Raw genomic sequence first — 21,218 nt, forward strand, 5'->3', positions numbered from 1 at the left:
TATATGAAAGTAGGGTTATTAGAAACACTGGTTTTTATTTCAAAACATTTGTTGTTGTTCTTCCAGACATGTATTTGCCCAATTATCTAGAATCTAGATCTCATAACAGAAGCTGGCGCCATGACAGAAATCTGAAGCAGTTTATAGATGAATGTCAAACCTCATAATGAACACACGATATATTATTTATTATTGCATCATATTAGGATCTTGGGGGGGGGGGATTCTGTTTCGTTGAGTATCTGCACAAAAGAGTATATATTTAAAAAATATACAAAATAAACACATGAAAGAATTAAGTAACAAACATGAGGCTTTCACTATAAAGCAAAATGCCGCTTTAAAACTGGCTGAAAACTACCACAACGGTTTCTTTCACGTCTTTTGTGACTTTAACATGTCAACTGTGCAGCAGTGAATGTGGCAACTTCCCTGGCTTTTTATAAAATCCAATCATTGGTTATTCAACGTCAGAGCTGGCTTCTCATGCTAAGTATTTGCTTAGGTTGGGGATGAGAGAAGAAGGCCCATATATGATGTGTTCCTTTACTATTTGCTTGGATGCATATTTATTCTAGCGCCATTTAACAAAAAAGAAGGTGGAGAGCAAATTTCAAATTCCTTCAACAGGTACAGGAACGGCACGCTAAACTCAAACCCTTTAAAGATTCTAACTATCCTGTCTTTGATCCCTTCATAATAGAGCTTCTCAGCATTGCAGGTGCTGACCTGTTTAACTGCAATACAAACATGACAAACTGAAATGAGCAAACTATAAATATGGCTATAAATGCAATAGTGGGTAATAATAAATGAAGTTTTAAAAGTTGGACTTGACATACCAAATGTAAAGGAGCTTCTTCAACTACTGGCACTGACGTCCTTCACAGGTTTAAGTAGGCAATAACTCTGTCCCATGGTGGTTTCTCCTTTTGGAGATGATTGATTAATTAATTAATTAAATTTCTATACCATCCTTCATCTGAAGATCGCAAAGTAGTTTACAATATAGAAACAAAAAAGTAACATAGTAAACAAAAACACACACCCCACAGAGAGTTTAAAAGGCCTTAGCCAAAGTCCTGCTTAAAGGGAAACATTTTCACCTGCTGCTTAAAGATATGTAATGAAGGTGCCAGGCGAGCCTCTCTGGGGAGAATATTCCACAAGTGGGGAGCCACTGGAGAAAAAGCTCATATTTGTGTTGCCACCCTCCAGACTTCTCATGGAGGAGGCACACAAAGAAAGGCCACAGAAGATGATCTCAGGGTCTGGGTAGGTTCATGTGGAAAGAGGCGGTCCTTGAGGTATTGTGGTCCTGAGCCATTGAGGGCTATGTAGGTCAAAACCAGCACTTTGAATTGGGCCAGGAAACTAATTGGCAGCCGGTGCAGTCAGGCCAGGATTGGTGTTACATGCTCAAACTGTCTTGTCCTGGTGAGTAACCTGGTGGTTGAATTCTGCACCAGCTGAAGCTTCCAAACCGTCCTCAGAGTCCATCCCACATATAACATGTTCGCATAGCAGCTATTTTAATACACACCAGACCACGCCTTTTGACTGTTAACTAGAACTAACACACTCTTCTCCCCCACCCCACCCCACCCCTCGTATCGTATTATTTAATTCAACATGTCATCTAACATGTCAATGAGGCCAACGCCTGTTCTTCTGCTCTGTTGGTTTGTAGCAGTTATCATTGACTCTGCTGAACTCTCAGTGTACTTTATTTTGGTGTAGAAGATGCTTATTGCAAACTTATCCTTTTTTGTTTTTGATTGCATATCAAACAAAACATGTGAAAGGTTTACAAAGGACAATATTGAATGAGAGATAATTCAAGTGTCTCCATCAAAATCTGCCCTCTCCCAAAATAAGAGTGTGTTAAGTATACCTGGCAAAGCCATTCCTTCTTAGGTTATAGTGCTACTCACTCATTTTTAGAACTTCAAAACCATCTTGGCCACATGTTTTCTCATGCCATCATAAAGCATGAGGTGTTCCTATTTTGCTTGGGCTGTATAGTTCAGCTAATGCATTCCTTCTGGTGGCAATCCACTTGCTTCAAATACTCCCATTGGATGACAGAGAAAACTCCCAAGTAAGTGTGCATTACAGTTTTCATCTGCAGGAACAGCAAAAAGCTGGCAACCCCCCAAAAAATTACTATTATCCTACTATTCCCCTTTTAAAGTCTACACTTCACACAATTAGACCATTGTAGGAAGCAAGTTACTCCTAATCCCTCTATGATGAAATACAAACAGTTAACCTAGGTAGACAAGACAGGAGGAAAGGAAAGAAAGAGGTTTTATTCTTCAGTCCACGTCATTCTGATTTTCTCTATTTTAAAAAGGGGTGGGGGTTTTCCAGTCTGCCCTCTGTTTCATCGATGGTAACCACTGTAGTCTGCCGCTTTGGGTCCAGCTCCTTTGGAAGCAGAAGTAGCATTTGAAGCACAGTTGCAATTAGGGCAATGGTGGTATGAAGGAGTTCGATGATGGGAAGATCTTGACATGGAAATGGCAGAAGCCGCTGCTATCATGGGCATGGAAAACCATGGGTTACAGAACGGGAGTAAACTGGCCCAATGAGCCTGCATGGCAGATAAGTCTGGGTACATGGTTGGGAAGGCTGGCAACCCCATCACCGGTGCAAAGGGGCTGTTGGGTACAGGAGGTATGACATGATACAAAGAGGTAGCAGATGTAGTGGTGGTCGAGTCTATCTCATGTGTGTTGACTCGAGCATGATTGGCGTGCTGGGGCAAATGGAAAGGAGCTAGCTGGTTCACTTTGTTGTCATTGTCCTCCGGGGCTGCCTGCTCAGAGGACCTCAAAGGGGTTGGAGGGGAAGCAGCGTATCCACTTCTCAGCCGGGCTGCTGCTCCAGCAAGGCCCTTCGGCATAGTAGGTTTTCGGAGTCCAGCTTTGTGCATTTTGTCCTTTGGGGAAGCTGCAAGGAAGTTACTTTCCCTAGTAGCAGGTCCCAGAGTAGTTTGACCTTCTGGGCTTCTTGACCTGCTCTTCAAGCAGCTTTCACTGAAGTCCTCATCTAAGGAGAAAGCAATTGGTGGTGTGTTTTTGATCCCAACTCTTCTCTTGCACCTTGCAAGAAGGTGAGGACAGCCTCTCTTAAAATTTGGGTTGTGGTAGAACTGTAACTAGAATAAAAACAGAGGAAGAGATGGAGTTAACATAAGGTTTCAAAGAGAAATGCAACAGCGAAGCAATGCAAAATGACAGTCTCCATTGTGTATGTTTCAATTTTCACACAATGGCTCTGAAATGTGGGATTTTGCATTCTACATTCAGTTCTGTAATCTTATAATTATGAACTGAGTTGGTGGAAACTGGCATAGAGTTTGCTGCAAAGCGGGAGGAAGGAATTTGGTGGCGCACACGTCAGCATAATGCCTTTGGGAGGCTTAATAAAAGGAAACAGTAGCTAAGTGATATATTTTCAAAACTTGAGTACAGATCTTGTTAAATGTACTATGAGCTCAGAAACTACAAAGGGAGTGGATGTATTGTTCTGAAGAATCTAGACTTAAAATCCAGAATATAGTAGAGTATTAATGGAAAAATAAGGTTAAAATGTGTTAAGACAATTATAGGACAGAAAACAGGGGAAGATGGAAAGGAATTGCTGAAATAATTAATAGAAGTGGAATACAAAAAGGGAGGTGTGAGGAGGTCGTGGAAATATGTGAAAGAAAGATAAGATATTGAAATTTCTTTTTCTTTTTTCCCCTCTTTTTCTTTTTTGATGTGTCTTTAAATTGTTTTTGTTTTGTCTTGTTAGTTTTTAGTGCTATGTAGTGTCTTTGTATTGTAATGTATTGTTTTTTCTTTGGTTTTTTTTTGGTAAGTGTTTAAATTGTTGTAAAAGTAATAAATATTATTAAAAAAATAAAATAAAATCCAGAATATAGGTTTTTCAGATTCAGGTAGGTAGCTGTGTTAGTCTGACGCAGTCAATATATATATATATAAATGTCCAGTAGCACTTTAGAGACCAACTAAGTTTGCATGCACACAAAAGCTTATACCCAGAAAAACGTAGTTGGTCTCTAGGGTGCTACTGGACAATTTTTTAATTTTTTAAATAGGTTTTTCAGATTAGGGTCCTGCCCTAAAAGTAGGATGCTAGGGATTAATGTCATAGGGAATCTGTGGCCTGTTTCCCCATTAGGGCTAATAGGCATGGCCCTACTAACTACTCTGTCCTCCCCCACCAGCCCAGGGAGTAGCACTGCCTGTCAGTTTTCTCCTTCTTAGTGTCAATGTTGTCCTTGCAGAACTCAGCAGGGAGGAAGATGGGAACAAAACTAGGAATAGTTGGCTCTGACTCCACTTACCGTTGGTCTCCCTGCTTCCCACCCTACCACATTCCACTGAGCACCAGCCACCTCTTCATAGAATTCTTGAACAAGTGCACATATTAATTGGTTGCTGTAGCAAATAAACCATTTTGTTTGTTTGCAACTAAATTGGAGTCAGAAGCATAATAGAAAACCTCTAGTCACGTATCCTACATGCCTTCTGCACTAAGAACTTTTTATCTGTTTGGGGAAACAGTTGCAAAACTAGATGGTTTTTGTTTGCCCATATAGGGACACCTTTAGCATCATAATTTATCTGAAGATGAAGTGCCTAGAACATTCCTGAAACAAGGACTGGCAGTTACTGGTAAAAAGTGTCTTTCTCCAGTCATGAAGGGTTCAGGATGCTTGGTTGTCAATTTGAATAAATGCCATATTTATATTTATTATTATTCCCCCTTCTTTAACTCAATGGGCATAGTTCAGCCAAATTTAAATGCTTCTGTATCCCATTGGTTTCAGTGAGAGATATGTACGCAAACTGCATCCTATGCACATTGAACTGGGGGTAAGTCTCAACAGACACCCATAGGATTCTATTGTAAATTTTTCCTGCTGTAATAAATGGTTTAGGAGTGTTTAACTTTTAAGAGACAGAATGTAAATCTGAAATGCATTGATATAACTTCCATTTATCCAATCTAAATAATCTGCTGTTTTGTGCAGTCTGTGCACAGCATTAAGCTCACACAGAATGTGTTTTGCTGCTATATTTAGTATTCACACTGAACAGGCACTAACCTTACGATGACATTCCTGAGCAATTTCCATTTGTGTGAATAGCTCTTCCTTCCGGATATTGTACTGCATAGTTTCCCTCTCCCTTTATCAAGGCCTTTCAATTATTTTGCTTAGTTGATTTAGTAATCAACATTCATCTCTTCATGGAATTCTATGAGGCCACCTCCTACATGTATTTTGAGATTTTGAACATGCCTTCCCATCACAAGAGCCTTTACAGAACTAGCTTTCATTCTGTTTATATTTAATGTGCCTCAGTGTTCACATCTACAGGGGTACTGGCTACATCAAAATTTGACTTCAAAATCGAAAATGAAAGACCTAGTAATCTTTAAATGAGGTAGTGCAAAGATTCAAGGAAGTAAGCTTTCTTAAAGAAGTATAACATTAAGGATTGCAAAGGCATCATAGAATTATAGGTGCAATACAAGAATAAGCAGGTAGCCTGTTCGGGAATCAAACCCATGACCTTTTCATTATCAGCACCATGCTCGAGTTGTGCTCTTACACTAACTGCAATGTATAATAGCCAGCCAGCATTTTTTTTTTCTGTGCAAGTTGCAGTCCCTAATTGCAAAGTACAATATGAAGTACACTTTTTCAATTTATCCAGAAAAGCCTCTTGTCACAGCAAAAGTTGGAGTCAGCTTTTGAGAAGCTGCCATGATGAATCATGAGCGGCCTGGCAGAGCATCACTCAGATGCCTTGAAGAGGGCTTGTGAGAATTAAGAGCAGATACAGAATGAACTGTATTCATTGTGAGTGGCATATAGTGAGGATGCTTTTTAGCTGATTATCTTAGGTTTCAGTGGATTTGTCAGTCCCATGTTGAATGAATTTATCTAATTCACATGACAATTAAATTAACCCCTCCTTTTCAAATATGTTTAGCAGCTTAAAAAGAAAAGGAGGTAAAAGCTTTGAAGTAGGCATTATTGTGTTGTATTTGGGGAATGGGGAAACATTAGCGACTTCCTGGATTAACCTAATTACTAACACTACATACATTGTTTCAGTTGTGTCCACTCAATTGTGTCCTGGCCTTGAAGTAGCTCAATATCCACTATTTTTCCTCATTCTCTTAAGTACCTGTTTCCATTCTGTGTTGCTTTTTCCCCTTTTCTGGAGAATGACTGATCTTGCACAGTATTAAACGCAAGCAACCTGTGAACTTTTGAGCAATGTCTACCTTTTGAAAACCACACCATGGTCTTACCTTGCTAAATGCGTAAGCAGCTTTTTCTTCTGCTAAAAATTCGACAAGGGAGGCAGACCTTTGAAAATTCTGTCTCATCTTGCTAAAGCCATAGAGATTGAGCTGACGAATGAAGCTTTTCATACAGTCAGTTTCAAAAATGCGCAGTGGTCCTTTCCTCTCTAGAACCTCCTTTTTAAAAAGTTCTTCATCTATCACTACACAATTCCCATCATCATCCCACCACAGTGACTTAAACTGATCACTTTCAACAATTTTCCAGAGTTTCTTTGGGAAAGTGAGGGATAGGAAATCATTGTCTTCAAGAGAACCATCATCACAGAGAGTAAGCCGTGGTCTTTTTGCCCAGGGTCCATCATTCAAAGCCTGAAAAGCATTTTCTTCTATCATAGACCTCAAGACTGTGTCACCAGCTGCAGTTTTATCATGCACCGGAGTAGATGAAATTGAGATTGCAGAATGAACTATTTCATCTTCAGCTGAAAAGTGTTGAGTCTGTGCAGCAGGAAGGTCCATGTCTATTTCTCTCTTCTCGTTCTGGTAATTTTTTTCAGCTGTAGCCATTTATACTATTAGTCAAACCATGCTGATAAGGCAGCAGCAGGCCTATTAAAAATGATGCTAGCTTGTAGGGAGCTTCAATAGGGAGTTCTAGAACATCACAATGAGACCTATCTTGTGCAGGTGTGACATCACAAAATGAACTCTGGTTTCCTAGCGAACGATTTCATAATGACTGAACAGTATTTATGCATCTTCACTGAACAAGGAAAATTAGGACAAAGCCTATCAAATATTTGCCTTAAAATATGCACCATAAAAGCACCACTGGACTTTAATTCCAAGACTTTAATCATGGGCACATCCCAACCCTGGTTCCTAAACAAACCAGGGAGTTTGGAAGTATGTCTATGAAACTATAGAGTTATTATATGCTTTGTAGAAAATAGAGAGCTAAGCAAGCAATACAGGATACTTTATTGACCAGCCAAAAATTTGAAGACTGAGAAATAAGATTAACGAACAATTACATTTTAACAAAAGTGGAAAAGCAACTTTTCAAAAAGCTAGTACTTTCCCTTTTCCTCTACAGTACAAAGATTGTGGTTATTTACACAATAATTTACATATCTTTATCAAGGTAATTTGATCCATTAACAGTGGAAGAACCTAGAAGTCCTACCTGAGAACATGCTTGAAGCACAGTGTTCATGGTTTAATAGTGAAATTAAGAGGCTAAGGAGCATGCTGATATACCACTGTGTGACTATGGTATATTAACATAAATGGAAGTTGAGTGTACAGATTGACACAAAATTTGTCGCTCACAATAGATTATGCATTTCACACAGCCCTTTAAAAAAATACTTTTACATATTTATACTGTACAGTTTTAAAATATATTACATTGCCAAAATTCACATAAATACTATACAGGCAAGCTTTAATTAAAACAAAGCAGGAAGATTAACAAATAAAGCCGCATTTTCCACTTCTCTAAAACACTGTGGGTACAATCCAGCCCACAAGTTACATGTGTGCAAAGGCCACTGATTTCAACATGGCTTGCCCATCTGTAACTAGGCAGGTTTGATGCTCATTAGGTAGGATAGTTATTTTAAATTCTTAATTGTACTGTGTAAAAACTTGGACTTCGTAGCTAACAAACTCTACACTGATGGTTCAATGCTCACGGCCAAACCAAGAGTATATGCCATAAACATGAGACCTGATAAAATGCTTTCCATTTGTGAACCTTATCCCAGCAATTGCATTCTCATTTGTTTTACTGGCGTGGTATTTCATATGCAAATACACTGAAACTCTCTAATTATATTAAAACAAATCTACATTATCTACATTACAAGCCATTAAAGCAGACACAGCTATCCATAAACAAAAATGAAGGCATGACATAAAAGTTGGCCACTGATTCCCAGTTGTGATTTAACAGGGAGTAGTCAGTCCTAGCTATGTGCTACATGGCCGAGTTCACTTTTAATCTGGCATATCAATGTTTAATTTGGGAGGCGGTATAACGTATTTCCCAGGACTCTGAGTAATGACCACTCCAGTCTTCTTCCGAAACATTGGAGCTATTTTCGGAGGTTCTGGGACAGGGGTTTCTTCTGCTTCTTCATTATCTTCATGATGCAGATCGTAAGAAATATTGCCGTACTCTCTTAGGAATGGGAAAATTTCAAGTAGAAACTGACAGAAGTCTTTGCGGATTCCAAACCACCCTGTACAAACAAAGGATTATTGAGACCTTCAGTCTAAAATGAAACTGACCAAAAACCAAGAAGCAAAACAAACAGATCTCTTTCTGCTGCACGTAAAAATGACAGGATGTTATGTCAATATGAGAAGAACAAGGAGAAGGCTTCTCTGCAGAATACTTACAATGATTGCCTCCTTTCTGTCCAAATGTTGTTGCCATTAAAGTTATCAGTGAGAGCCAGAGAGGAACAAATATGGGTATATATGAGAATGTATTGTGTCCATCCAATCTGTGCACAAGCAGGATCTAGAAAGACAATTAGGGAGTTTCAGTTTCAAGCTTAATACATCCCCTTCCTTAGGAACACAGGATTATTTTAATGTCCTAGGCACCAATCTAGCAGGTGGCTGAAATTCCTAGGCATCATGACCATGAATGTGAAATTTTTCCAAACCTAGTAGGAACCCAATTCTAGACATTATCTTAAATTCACAGGTCTCATAGGGCTAGCAAACTTTTCAGACAGCCATGTGTCTGTTTTCAAGGAGGCCTTTTTCAGTCATGACTGCGTATTTGACACAGTTTGGTACTGGGTGGAGAATACTGACAGCCTCAGTAGTTTCTAGTACTTGCAACTACAAATATAGTTTGAAAATGTATTTGAAGTTGCAAGTACTAGAAACTAGTTGCAAAATAACTCTTTGGAACTAGAAGTGAAAGAAGCTATGCAAGATGCCTATGCACAAATGTGCTTAGTATGTACAATTTACAGAGATCACAGAATTCATAATCCTCTCACACAACTATCAACACCGCTCTAGAAATCAGGCACTCAATACTCATTGTTATGCCCTCCCAACACTAATACACACTCCCCATTTTGATATGAAAATCTTATTCACAACAGCAGTTCCATTTGCAACTGTGACTGCCTCTAAAAAGGCACACTATTAAAAGAACTGTGAATGATCTCCCAGACAATATTCCAACCTCACAAGGTAAATAGATAGTTTTTTGCTTACTTCAAAGGTGAGTAATGGAACGACGATTGTCATCCAACTGATGGCCATTGTTATGTGAGTTCTTCTTTGCTCAGCAATCACATCCATTGAGCGTAAGAATAGGACTGACCAGACAATGTAATAGAGCACAACCAAACACAGAAAGGACATCAGGATCCACAGAGGGACACAGACAACCTGCAAATAAAGTAGGGAGAGAATGCTTTCATTTATCAGTCAGAAAAGCTGCCCAGTTTTCCTATGAAGGTAGTACCAGTTCTGAAATTTGTCATTATGTTTGAAGATCCTTTCAGTGCAGCTCCTTTAAAACCAAACAGAGACTCTTTACCTTTAACAACAGTCATGCAATCAGATGAACCTACCTCAAAGAACACACAGTACTTGGAACTATAAATCTATCTCCTCCCCACCACAGCTTTAAGAAGTTTTGCCTTAGTACAATACTTAAACAAGATTTATTTTAAAAGATGAACTTTGCTTCACCTGAAGTCTAAAACTTAGAGAGGAGTTTCTTCATGTACCCATATACTAGAAAGTGGTGTAGGGTGAGGGGTATAATATAATGGAGATATCAGTCCGGGCGGGGGGGAGGGGGCAACTGGTTTCACAGAGCTTACAGTGTCAATATTGTCTTCATATGGAAGACACATTATGAAGCAGGAGACTAAGATAAAACCACCACTAATGTGCTTGATGTCTTTCAATTTCCACCTTACATTCTGAAGACCATATCAGACACACATCTGAAAAGGAGACCTTTATAGTTTGTCCTTGCAGCACAGAAACCCTTATAACGTCTTATGGACATCATGGCAGCCTAAATTTCATTTACTGTTTATTCTGCTCACGTCTTTCTTCATCTTCTCTGCATGAAGCGTCTTCCAAACTCTTTGTTACTCATCCGAGGCCCTCTGAATTCCCACCACCACCTGAATAAGTACATGGTGACCACAAAGAGAGCTTTCTCATCCACCGTACCTTAGATATAGAATGCCTGGAACTTACTTATGGATTTCAGAAAGCAGGCAATTTTTTAAAAAAATGTCCAAGGTATTCCATTATGTTTTTATTGCAAGTTTTAAGGTTGCTTTATGATTTTAGTGATATTTTTGAGGATTTTGTTACAGGTTATCTGCTTTTCATTATGATTTTGCCGCACTTGTTTTTTAGTTGTATGTCACCCTATTAATAAAAGTGTGGCTTGTAAATTGAAGAAACAATAAATACAGAAGGCTCACCTACTATTTACGATGCATCTTAAGGTTTGTTAAAACAAGTGGTCAATTTGCTTCGTGGATTATTGCTCAGGTTTCCGTGTATGCCATAATTAAAAAACCCATTTTCCTTAGATAGTCATCACACTTAGCATTTGCATAAAACCTTAAAGCTTTGAAAATAGCATTAAAAATGAGCAGTTTACGTACAAGCCATGGCCACTTAATAATTTCATCCAGTCGGAGTGCAATGAATATGAACTGGAGAATATTGACAGAACACAGGATTTCCAGCTAGGAAAGAATAAAAGAAGGCATGTCAGAATCAAATAGGGTTTTATCCCCACCCCCGTAGAATGCTACCACAGTCAAAATACACTCAACACAGCACCTGTACATAATTTTTGAGCTAAACATTTTGCTCCTTGAATGCAATTCGATAATATATTATGAGTGTGCCACCACAACTGAAACATAAACAGGAAGTTAATAAGGCCCTTCGGGCATTCTAGCCTAGGGGCCAAATCAGGCCCAGTAGGCCTCCCAATTTGGCTCATGATGCCATTTTTGGGAAGCCATGCCCACCCTGCACCTGACATCATACACAATGTCCTGCCTACCTGTCAAATTTGGCTCATTGGGGCCAGGGCATGCTGAAACTAAAAGTGTGTTCTGTGGTTTTCCATAGAAAACCTGTCTGGGACAGATAAACCATATGACTGAATTTGAAATGTAACACCAAGCCAAAGTATGGTATAGCTCAGGGCAGCAGGCCTGAAGTAGGAAAGCCACCCTGATCAACTCTCTAGGAGCCAGCACAATTACTTTTCCATGCTAAGCAATATAATATGATATAATATATAGTAAAGGTACCCCTGCCCGTATGGGCCAGTCTTGACAGACTCTAGGGTTGTGCGCCCATCTCACTCAAGAGGCCGGGGGCCAGCGCTGTCCGGAGACACTTCCGGGTCACGTGGCCAGCGTGACATCGCTGCTCTGGCGAGCCAGAGCCACACACGGAAACGCCGTTTACCTTCCCGCTAGTAAGCGGTCCCTATTTATCTACTTGCACCCGAGAGTGCTTTCGAACTGCTAGGTTGGCAGGCGCTGGGACCGAACAACAGGAGCGCACCCCGCCGCGGGGATTCGAACCGCCGACCTTTCGATTGGCAAGTCCTAGGCGCTGAGGCTTTTACCCACAGCGCCACCCGCGTCCCCGATATAATATATACATCTACTAAAAATTTATTTACAACATGGTTCAAAAAAAACACACCTGAGAAACAGAAATTTTCAGTTTATAAACTTGAATTATAAATTAGAGTCCTCAACCCCCACCACAGCACTAACCCACCCATCCAGCAGTCTCACCTCCAGAGATCTGTCATGCCGAAAGCCCCAAACACAAGCTGCAACGGATACTGGAGACACAAAGAACAACGGCATAAAGACTAGAAGCCAGAAGCGGGTTCCTCTCTCAATCCCATCGCAGACTAGCACTTCAAACATCAGCAGTAACAAGTGGATGCCAACTGCAATTAACATGGCTTTGAACTCCACACATGTTTCTCCTTCTGCACTAAAGGGGGGCAGAAAAAATATATATACAGTATTATGTTAGATGAACAATACAACTTTGTCCACACATTCACGGGGATTTGACTTAGCCTGCTCTCTACATATTATACTTTCTGCAAAGATGCTATACCCTTATGGGAAAAGGTCACCTGTTGTGTTCATGGGGTGTACATAGATAAGTAACCACAGGATAATTGCTAACATGCCATCTTCCAAAGTGGCACTAACTGCATAGAGGACTTGTTTTTTTGGTTAAGGTCATCTACTAAACTACCATGCTCCTATCCCCATCTGAAAAGCAGTACTGCGAGGGACATAAGATTGTGTAGCAACAGGGCCCACACAAGCACTCTCAGTGGTTATACAGTGGTAACTCAGGTTACATACGCTTCAGGTTACACATTCCGCTAACCCAGAAATAGTGCTTCAGGTTAAGAACTTTGCTTCAGGATGAGAACAAAAATTGGGCTCTGGCGACGTGGCAGCAGCAGGAGGCCCCATTAGCTAAAGTGGTGCTTCAGGTTAAGAACAGTTTCAGGTTAAGTACGAACCTCCGGAACGAATTAAGTACTTAACCTGAGGTACCACTGTACCACAAATTTTACATGAATTAACCCACAGATGATTTAAATACACAAAAAGTATATTACTCTTACCGATACTGTGGGTTTCGTGCCCATACTCCAGTTCCTACTGAGGCGCCCACAATTACCATCAACTTCCACAGCCATATTGGAGCAAACACTGCCCAGTAGCTCCACTGAATCTTGTCATCCAAACGAAGAGAAAGCAAAACTGAGAAGAGCAGCAGGCAGGCATAGATAAGAAATTTGCTGGGGGGGGGGGGCATTAAAAAAGAGAGAGAATGATTTATTTATACACACTAGATTGTAAAAAAATCAAAGCAGATTACAAAAGATAAAACAGTAGAACCAAAAAGAGTTTACAACCATACTTTAAAACATGCAAAAGTTAAAATACTAAAACAGATTAATATTACCTCAACTTTCTAAGCATCTGGGTAAAGGTAAAGGTACCCCTGACCATTAGGTCCAGTCATTACCGACTCCAGGGTTGCGGCGCTTATCTCGCTTTACTGCCTGAGGGAGCCGGCGTACAGCATGACTAAGCCGCTTCTGGCGGACCAGAGCAGCGCACGGAAACCTTCCCGCCGGAGTGGTACCTATTTATCTACTTGCATTTTGCAGTGCTTTCAAACTGCTAGGTTGGCAGGAGCTGGGACCGAGCAACGGGACGAGAGCTCAATGGGGATTTGAACCGACGACCTTCTGATCGGCAAGCCCTAGGCTCAGTGGTTTAACCCACAGCGCCACCCGCGTCCCGCATCTGGGTAGGCTTGTCTAAATAGGAATGTTTTTAGCAGGCACATTGAAGGCACATTGAAGGAGTTTTCTTGATCTCATAGGCAGGGAGTTCCAAAGTGCAGGTACTGCCACACTAAACAACTGAGATCTTACAAATGAGGAATGGGTATGATGTGGCACCTGTAGTAGTGCCATTTCCACCAATCCAAGCCGTCAAGTAGGCACATGTAGGGTAAGACGATCTTGTAGGGTAACTGGTCCCAGGTTGTTAAGGGCTTTATACTAATAGTAACACCTTGAACTTGGCCAGTAGCAAATCAGCAAGCAGTGTGGATCTGTAAGCACAGGTGTTATATGCTGATAACGCCTCGCTCCAGTCAGCAATCATGCTGCAGCATTCTGCACTAACTGCAGCTTCCGGATCAAGTGTGAAGGAAGCCCCACATACAGAAGATTGCAGTAGTCCAGTCTTGCAGTAACAAACACATTAACATCAAGGAATTTACATTTTTAGGGTATGTATGTTGCTGTCCTAGGTATCTTTATAAATTCAATATACATCTAAAGCACTGAACAAATAAAGATCCAAATGCACTATGACTCAATCTACCTGCACACCTAGGTCCTACCACATGAGCACCAAAATCTTCCAAAAGACTCATATATTATACATTGGTAAGACTGTACTAATAAGCTAAGGAGCTATTTCTATTCCAAGAACATAGCTCAGCTATCTGGCACTACACACCTGGTACAGTGGTGCCTCGCAAGACGAAAAGTATCCGTTCCGCGAGTCTCTTCGTTTTGCGGTTTTTTCGTCTTGTGAAGCAAGCCCATTAGCGGCTTAGCGGATTAGTGCTATTAGCGGCTTAGCGGGCTTAGCGGATCAGCTGTTAAGCAGCTTAGCGGATCAGCTGATAAGCGGCTTAGCGATCAGCTGTTAAGCGGCTTAGCGGACCAGCTGTTAAGCGGCTTAGCGGATCAGCTGATAAGCGGCTTAGCGGCTTGGGGAAAAGGGGGGGGGGAGGGAAAAAACCCTGCCGGAACTCGCAAGACATTTTCGTCTTGCAAAGCAAGCCCATAGGAAATTTGTTTTGCGAAGCACCTCCAAAACGGAAAACCCTTTCATCTAGCGGGTTTTCCGTCTTGCGAGGCATTCGTCTTGCGGGGCACCACTGTATATATGCCATGGGAAGCTTCCTGCATTACTTTTTAAAGCTCCAGGCATGGTCTTAAAAATCAACAAATTTGTTGATCTATCAAAACACTTTTGCTACAACAAAACCACTTGCCATAGAGCTGTAGAACCAATTGGGCCAGACTCAATTCTTTTAGAAGTAGTAAGAATAAAAGGAGAATGTATTTATGTGGTGTGTGAGGTACTATGAGATTACAAAAACCTCTTAAAACAAAATGCAAGAAGCAAATTCCTTCAGTTCAACTGGGGGATTATTTTTCCACTTGACGGGGACAGAAGACCCTCTTCCACATGAGAAAGGCCTCAGATGGCCATTAACCCACCTCTATTTTTGAAGACTAACCTCACAACAAAAGGAAGCGGGTGGCGCTGTGGTGTAAACCACAGAGCCTAGGACTTGCCAATCAGAAGGTTGGCAGTTCAAATCCCCGCCACGGGGTGAGCTCCCGTTGCTCGGTCCCTGCTCCTGCCAACCTAGCAGTTCAAAAGCACGTCAGAGTGCAAGTAGATAAATAGGTACGACTCCGGCAGGAAGGTAAACGGCGTTTCCGTGTGCTGCTCTGGTTTGCCAGAAGCGGCATAGTTATGCTGGCCACATGACCTGGAAACTGTACGCCGGCTCCCTCGACCAGTAAAGCGAGATGAGTGCTGCAACCCCAGTCGTCCGTGACTGGACCTAACAGCCCTTTACCTTTAACCTCATAACAGGGTATTTGCTTTTTCCCTACTCCATCCCAAGGAGTTAGGCAAGTAATGATGAGTCATAAAATTCAATCCACAATAGATTAATTCCATTTTACCTTGTAAAAAGCAGTATGTTTTTAAAACCCAGCTGTTTCCCCACAATATTCATACTTTCCTGGAACTAATTCTATTCAATGTTTTTTTAAAAAACCAAAAAACACTTTTCTGGTTTTCTCTTTATAAGATTTAAGCCTTCCATAATTTATATGTCCCAGTTTTCATTTGTTGCTCCAAAGAAGTAATAGATAGGGTGTGATGTACAAGCTAAGTGACATAAAGCTCTACTAGCAACTTAGTCATAATAGGAACCTCGGGATACAGAGGTAGAAAACCTTTGAACGCTAGTTGTCACGAGACAAACAAGGCAGGGTTATTCCTTTCAAGCAAGTCTGTGGTCATCCTGAAAGCATCTGGCTAGCCACTAATGAAAACAGGATGCTGGATTAGAAAGACCTTTGACTGAAACCAGTGCAGCATGTTTCAAAAAGTCCCTGTATCAAATCTCACCTCTTTAAGTTGTTTTAGTCAAATCACTCTCTGTCAGCCCATAACTACAATATTGGAGAACCTGAATGCTGGCTTGCCTCACAGGGCTGTTGTAAAGATTACCACTTTGAACTGGACTATATTAACAAAAACCACTAAAATGCCGTAACCACACCTACTCCACAACCGAACTTCGTATTTAAACCACAGCCTGGCAGCCATGACATAAATAATGAATTCCATGCAGGTGAATAAGCAGACTGGCAAAAGAGGGATGGAGCTCTTCATTCATCTGATGTCATCAGCACAAAAACCAAGCAGGCTGCCAGAAGTGGGATGCCACCTGTTCTGTACCTACTACAGAAATGCAGATGACGAAGGAAGGATGAACCCGTTTCTTTTCTGCCGGCAGACTAGTAATTTTTATTACAGGCAACCCGCCCCTCAATTTACATGTGTTCAGTACGTGCGCAACTGCGCATCGCACCGAACCCAAGTGACCCAAAAAAAGAATCACAAAAAGGGGCTAGACAGGGCGACGTGTTTGCAGGCTTTTCCAATGGTGTTTAAAATTTACGAGATTTCACTGTGCCTCAGAAGTAATCTCCATGTAAATGGGGGGTTGCCTGTACTCACCTTATTTACAAGGCCAGTGTAGCTGACAGCATGGCCCTTGAATCAAGCTAGGCTGGGTCTCAAGTCTCCCTTCAGCCACAATGATTCCAGGATGGCTGCAATCTCCCAACTTCATGTAGTGTCCATATTTTTAGGTATTTATAACTCACACTTGCATCTTCCTACGTGAGCTTCCAGAAGGAAGATGCAAGTGTGAGTTATAAATACCTAAAAATATGGACACTGATGGCTTTGTACTAGGAGTGGAAAGCTCTTCCAATCATGCAGGTCACTCAATTTTCACTGATCCCCCTATAACTACTACGGTCTGCTGTGCAATATTCCATGCTCTTCCAGGGAGTTTCCTAACCCTAAAGTACCGTTTTTCAGGGGTCTGAAGCTGGTAGAGAGACTGGCAAAAAACATGTGCTGCACCTTACACAACAAGTTACCCACTCTAATAAAGCTACCGTTGGTTTTAACCTAAGGAGATTCTCCTTCATGTCACTGCATCCATGCTTAAAAGGAACTCTCCTTAGGAATGCAAGCACATGAGCCCTACTGATCAAACCAGAAGCCCATATAGTCAAGCATCCTGTTTTCCATGGTAGACAACCAAACGCCTATGGGAAGCCCACAAACAAGATGGAGTATGTCTTTTCACCTGCTGTCCCCTAGTAACTGGTATTCAATGGTAGGTAAGCATACTAGCAGCCACTGAAAGCCTTATCAGCTCCATGAATTTATCTAATCCCCTTTTAAATCAAACCAAAGTTGTTAGTATGTCATACATAAATGGGGCTAAATGTACTGCTTTTCTCCCCAGCAGCTTAGCTATGGGAAATACTTCTCTCCTGCATTCCACTACCCCAGATACTTGCTTCAAGTTCAGGAACACCTTTTACCACCCCAGGCTCCATGCAGCATCCGCAGCTACCAGCCAGTAGACCATGGAACTTCCAGCTGCAAAGGCACCATACTTTTCAATGCCACACACCCAAATACTATCCTGTGCTCCTAGAAGAATGTTATGAATGTGCATAGCATATATATATATATATATATATATATATATATATATATATACACACACACACACACACACACACACACACACACACACACACACACATCATCAGCTCATGCCCCTCATGCTTAATGAGAGATTCTCTCCCCCACACAAAAAAATTAAGTTGCTTTGGATTGCCCCTGGGCAAGATAAAGCAACTAGTAATTTTATTTTATTTTAAAAGAAGAGATGTCATGTGGCAAGATGAAATCTCACATTCTAAAGCATGATTTTTGTGCTGATTGCACTTCTGCCTGCCTGCCTGTCTGAATGTGCCCCTTGGCAGGCCAAACCTCACCCTCACTATGTAACCAGCATCACCAAATGTCAAATGAAGAAAAAAGCATTTATAGTCTTGTGGTTCCAGCCTGTGCACTCTGCCACATTCAAAGGAAGATATCTATCTCCACATACTTTGAAGTGGGAGCTTGTCCATGTGGAGGCAATGTTCATGAAGATCTACCAGGCTACTAACTGGTTTAGACCAATCCACAAGGACCTAAGAGCAGGTTTTGTTCAAAGGTTTAAAGCTCTAGGTTTTAGGAGGTCAACTGTGTATCTGATTTAACTTTATATTATTGGGGGCACTCTCCCAACAGTTTGACTTCACTGTCAGACGACAGGCAGATGTCAACAATTGGGGGGGACGTAAGTGGCCTGCTTTGTAATTTGAAAGCAAATAATAATAATAATATTTCCCTAGCCACTCTGGGTGGCTTACAGTACATAAAAAACATAGTAAAACGTCAAAGACTATGTGGGGATGTTATGTTAAAATCCATCGGGAGAAGCAGGCTCTCTCATCTGACAAAACTTTCTGGTTTCCATTTCGTCTGCTTTGTGTATTTTATCTTCTGCAATAGCTTCAGCAGGGTGCGATAGATGAACAAATTATGCCATCCATCCATATATATCGGTTTATAAGGTATAAGCACTGGTTTATGGTTTTTTAAAATGCCATCCGTTTTATTTTATTTACCTCGTAAGACTTATGCACCACTTGATTGTTTTAAAAAAGGAGAGAGAGAGAGAGACACCCCTCGAGGCGGTTTGCAACACTCTTCCCTTCCCCGCCCCGGTAAAATCGAGGAAAAATTCACAACACGCAGAAGCCGAAATGCCAAAAAGTGTTTAGGATTCACCTCGGCTTCCTCCTAAGCACCTGGGTGGGCTTCCCACCCCCCCACCCCCATTAGCAGGGGCCGAAAAGAGTACAAAGCGCAGCGAAGGCGCCTCCTTGACCTCAAGGGGCAGGGAGTTCCGACGGTGCGGGCCAAGGAATAGCAGCCATAAAAAGAACAATAGGGTTTCTCGCGAATAACAATAGCCGCCCCTCCAGCCCTTCCGAGGCCCCTCTGAACCCGCGCAGACCCGGCCTCCGCCTCGGCCTCACCTGGGATTGAAGTCCTGAAACAAGCCCCTCAGGTTCATGGCGATCCGCCTTCCGCCGCCCTTCTCACAGGGGGCGCATCGCGGGACCCCCCCAAAAAATGTCCGCCGCCCGACAGCCGCCCGCCCTGTCCCGTCCCCTCACAGCGGCCGGGCCGCACTGCGCCTGCGCCGCCGCTCGGATGCGCATGCGCGGGATCTCGGAGGCTGTTCCCAGCTACCCCTCCTCTCCCTACTCCCTTGCGCCCAAGGCTGCTTTTTTCCCCCTCCTTCCCCGCCCACCACCGAAAGCTCTGGGCCCCGCCCACCTCCGCCGGCTAAAGGCTTGGGAAGGCAATGCGCGTGCGCGGCGACCAGGCGCCTGCGCCGTGAGCGCCGTCGAAGCTTTGCCCGGTTGCTGCGCAAGGAAGGGCAAGGGGATAAAAGGTTTTTCTAAGGAACTGGGGAGGGAATCGCAAGGGACCACAATCTAGCGCTCAACCCCGTCCCCGTGAAATGCAGGAATTTTTTTTGCCTAACGTGAGGCCGGAATCCACGACTCTGAGATTAATGCTCAACCGGGGGTCTGGGTTAAAGGCGGATCTGCACGGATCCTCAGGGATCCTCCACTTTTTAAAAAATAACTCCAACAAATCCAGTGTCAAATCACATCTGAAAGGCACGCCTACAGACTGGACTATAAAAAAACGTGGATCCAACACTTAGCCGCCCTGCAGCACCACAAAAACAGATCCTCATGAGTTCATATGATTTTTATATTGAAACAAAATAAAAACACCATGATACTCTACTCCACGTGTCTAAGGGCAGAACCAAAAAAATCACGCATCCACTGTTTCGTGGTACCGCAGTGGTGCAAAAACATGGTTAAAAAACACGGATCCTCATGATTTTTGCACTAGATCAGCCCAAAGTCACCATCAGATCAAATATCATGGCCATGGTCACAGCCTGCACCTCAAAAATCACGGATCCACAGATTCCTGGCGACACGGTGGCCCAAAAATGTGTCTTTGAAGCATGGGTCCTCACGCTTTTTCCATTGCGCCACCCCACCCCACCCCGGTCAAATCGCACATCATAGCCAGGGGCACAGCCTGCACCACAAAAAACTCAGATCCACAGCTTCCTGGCCATACCATGGCCCAAAAACATGGTTCCGAAGCACGGATCCTCATGGATCCTCATGCTTTTTGCACTGGGCCAACCCAAACTCACCGTCAAATCACACATCATAGCTAGGGGCATAGCCTGCACCACAAAAATCACATATCCATGGCTTCCTGGCAACTCCATGGCCCAAAAACATGGTTTCAAAGCATGGATCTTCATGGATACTCATGCTTTTTGCATTGCGCCACCCCAAACTCACAGTCAAAACACACATCATATGGAACTGGCAGAAATGACCGGCAGAATCCGAGACCAGGGAGAAGAGTCGGTGGAAGAAGATTGGAAGAAATTTAAAGACTATCTACAGAAATATTGTAAAATTAATGAATGTTAGAATGATGTTGGATAAGAAGTTAAGTGGTTTTTAGCTATAACGATATAAGGAATATGAAAAAATGGATTATTAACAGGTAAAAATTTAAGGTTACAATATTTTAAGATTAAAGACTAGGATAAACAAAGAGGGAAAGGATTTGCTGAAATAGTAAATTGAATTGGAATACAAAAAAGGGAGGTGTGAGGAGGTCCGGGAAATAAGCAAATGAAAGATAAGTGATGGAAAGAAGGAATTGTTTTTTAACTATTTTTATTTTGTATTTTTCTTTTTTCCTTTTTCATTTTGTAAAACTCTAATAAATATCTTTTTTAAAAAAAACACACACACATCATAGCCAGGGGCACAGCGTGCACCGCAAAAATCACGGATCCATGGCTTCCTGAATATACCGTGGCCCAAAAACGTGGTTCTGAAGCAGGAACCTCATGTATCCTCATGCTTTTTGCATTGGGCCACCCCAAACTCACCATAAAATCACACATCATAGCCAGGGGCACAGCCTGCA

General features: G+C 42.0%; 3 protein-coding genes across 4 annotated transcripts in view; 1 reads left to right on the plus strand and 2 right to left on the minus strand.

Moving 5' to 3' along the window:
* Positions 1–167: 167 nt before the first annotated feature.
* Positions 168–7,163, minus strand: LOC114588750 (heat shock transcription factor, Y-linked-like). Its single transcript, XM_028714176.2, has 2 exons — positions 6,343–7,163; positions 168–3,163 (listed from the first exon to the last, which is right to left on the minus strand). Exons 1-2 carry the CDS (start codon positions 6,904–6,906, stop codon positions 2,387–2,389), a joined length of 1,341 nt encoding a protein of 446 aa, XP_028570009.1. The 5' UTR covers positions 6,907–7,163; the 3' UTR covers positions 168–2,386.
* TMEM185A (transmembrane protein 185A) lies at positions 3,028–19,368 on the minus strand. Of its 2 annotated transcripts, none has more exons than XM_028714162.2 (7): positions 19,208–19,368; positions 13,034–13,210; positions 12,171–12,378; positions 11,010–11,093; positions 9,586–9,762; positions 8,746–8,869; positions 3,028–3,163 (listed from the first exon to the last, which is right to left on the minus strand). In XM_028714162.2, exons 1-7 carry the CDS (start codon positions 19,243–19,245, stop codon positions 3,135–3,137), a joined length of 837 nt encoding a protein of 278 aa, XP_028569995.1. In that variant the 5' UTR covers positions 19,246–19,368; the 3' UTR covers positions 3,028–3,134. The 2 variants fall into 2 exon arrangements, with proteins under 2 accessions (XP_028569995.1, XP_028569994.1); XM_028714161.2 differs by lacking the exon at positions 3,028–3,163 and adding an exon at positions 7,303–8,585.
* The window catches only part of LOC114588794 (uncharacterized), an 8,808-nt gene continuing 6,833 nt past the window's right edge, over positions 19,244–21,218 (plus strand). The window contains exon 1 of the mRNA XM_077922677.1: positions 19,244–19,629. Coding sequence (XP_077778803.1) covers positions 19,244–19,629 — 386 coding nt within the window. The remainder of the gene's footprint in view (positions 19,630–21,218) is intronic.

The sequence above is a fragment of the Podarcis muralis genome, chromosome Z (assembly GCF_964188315.1).
Source record: "Podarcis muralis chromosome Z, rPodMur119.hap1.1, whole genome shotgun sequence".
NCBI lineage: Eukaryota > Metazoa > Chordata > Lepidosauria > Squamata > Lacertidae > Podarcis > Podarcis muralis.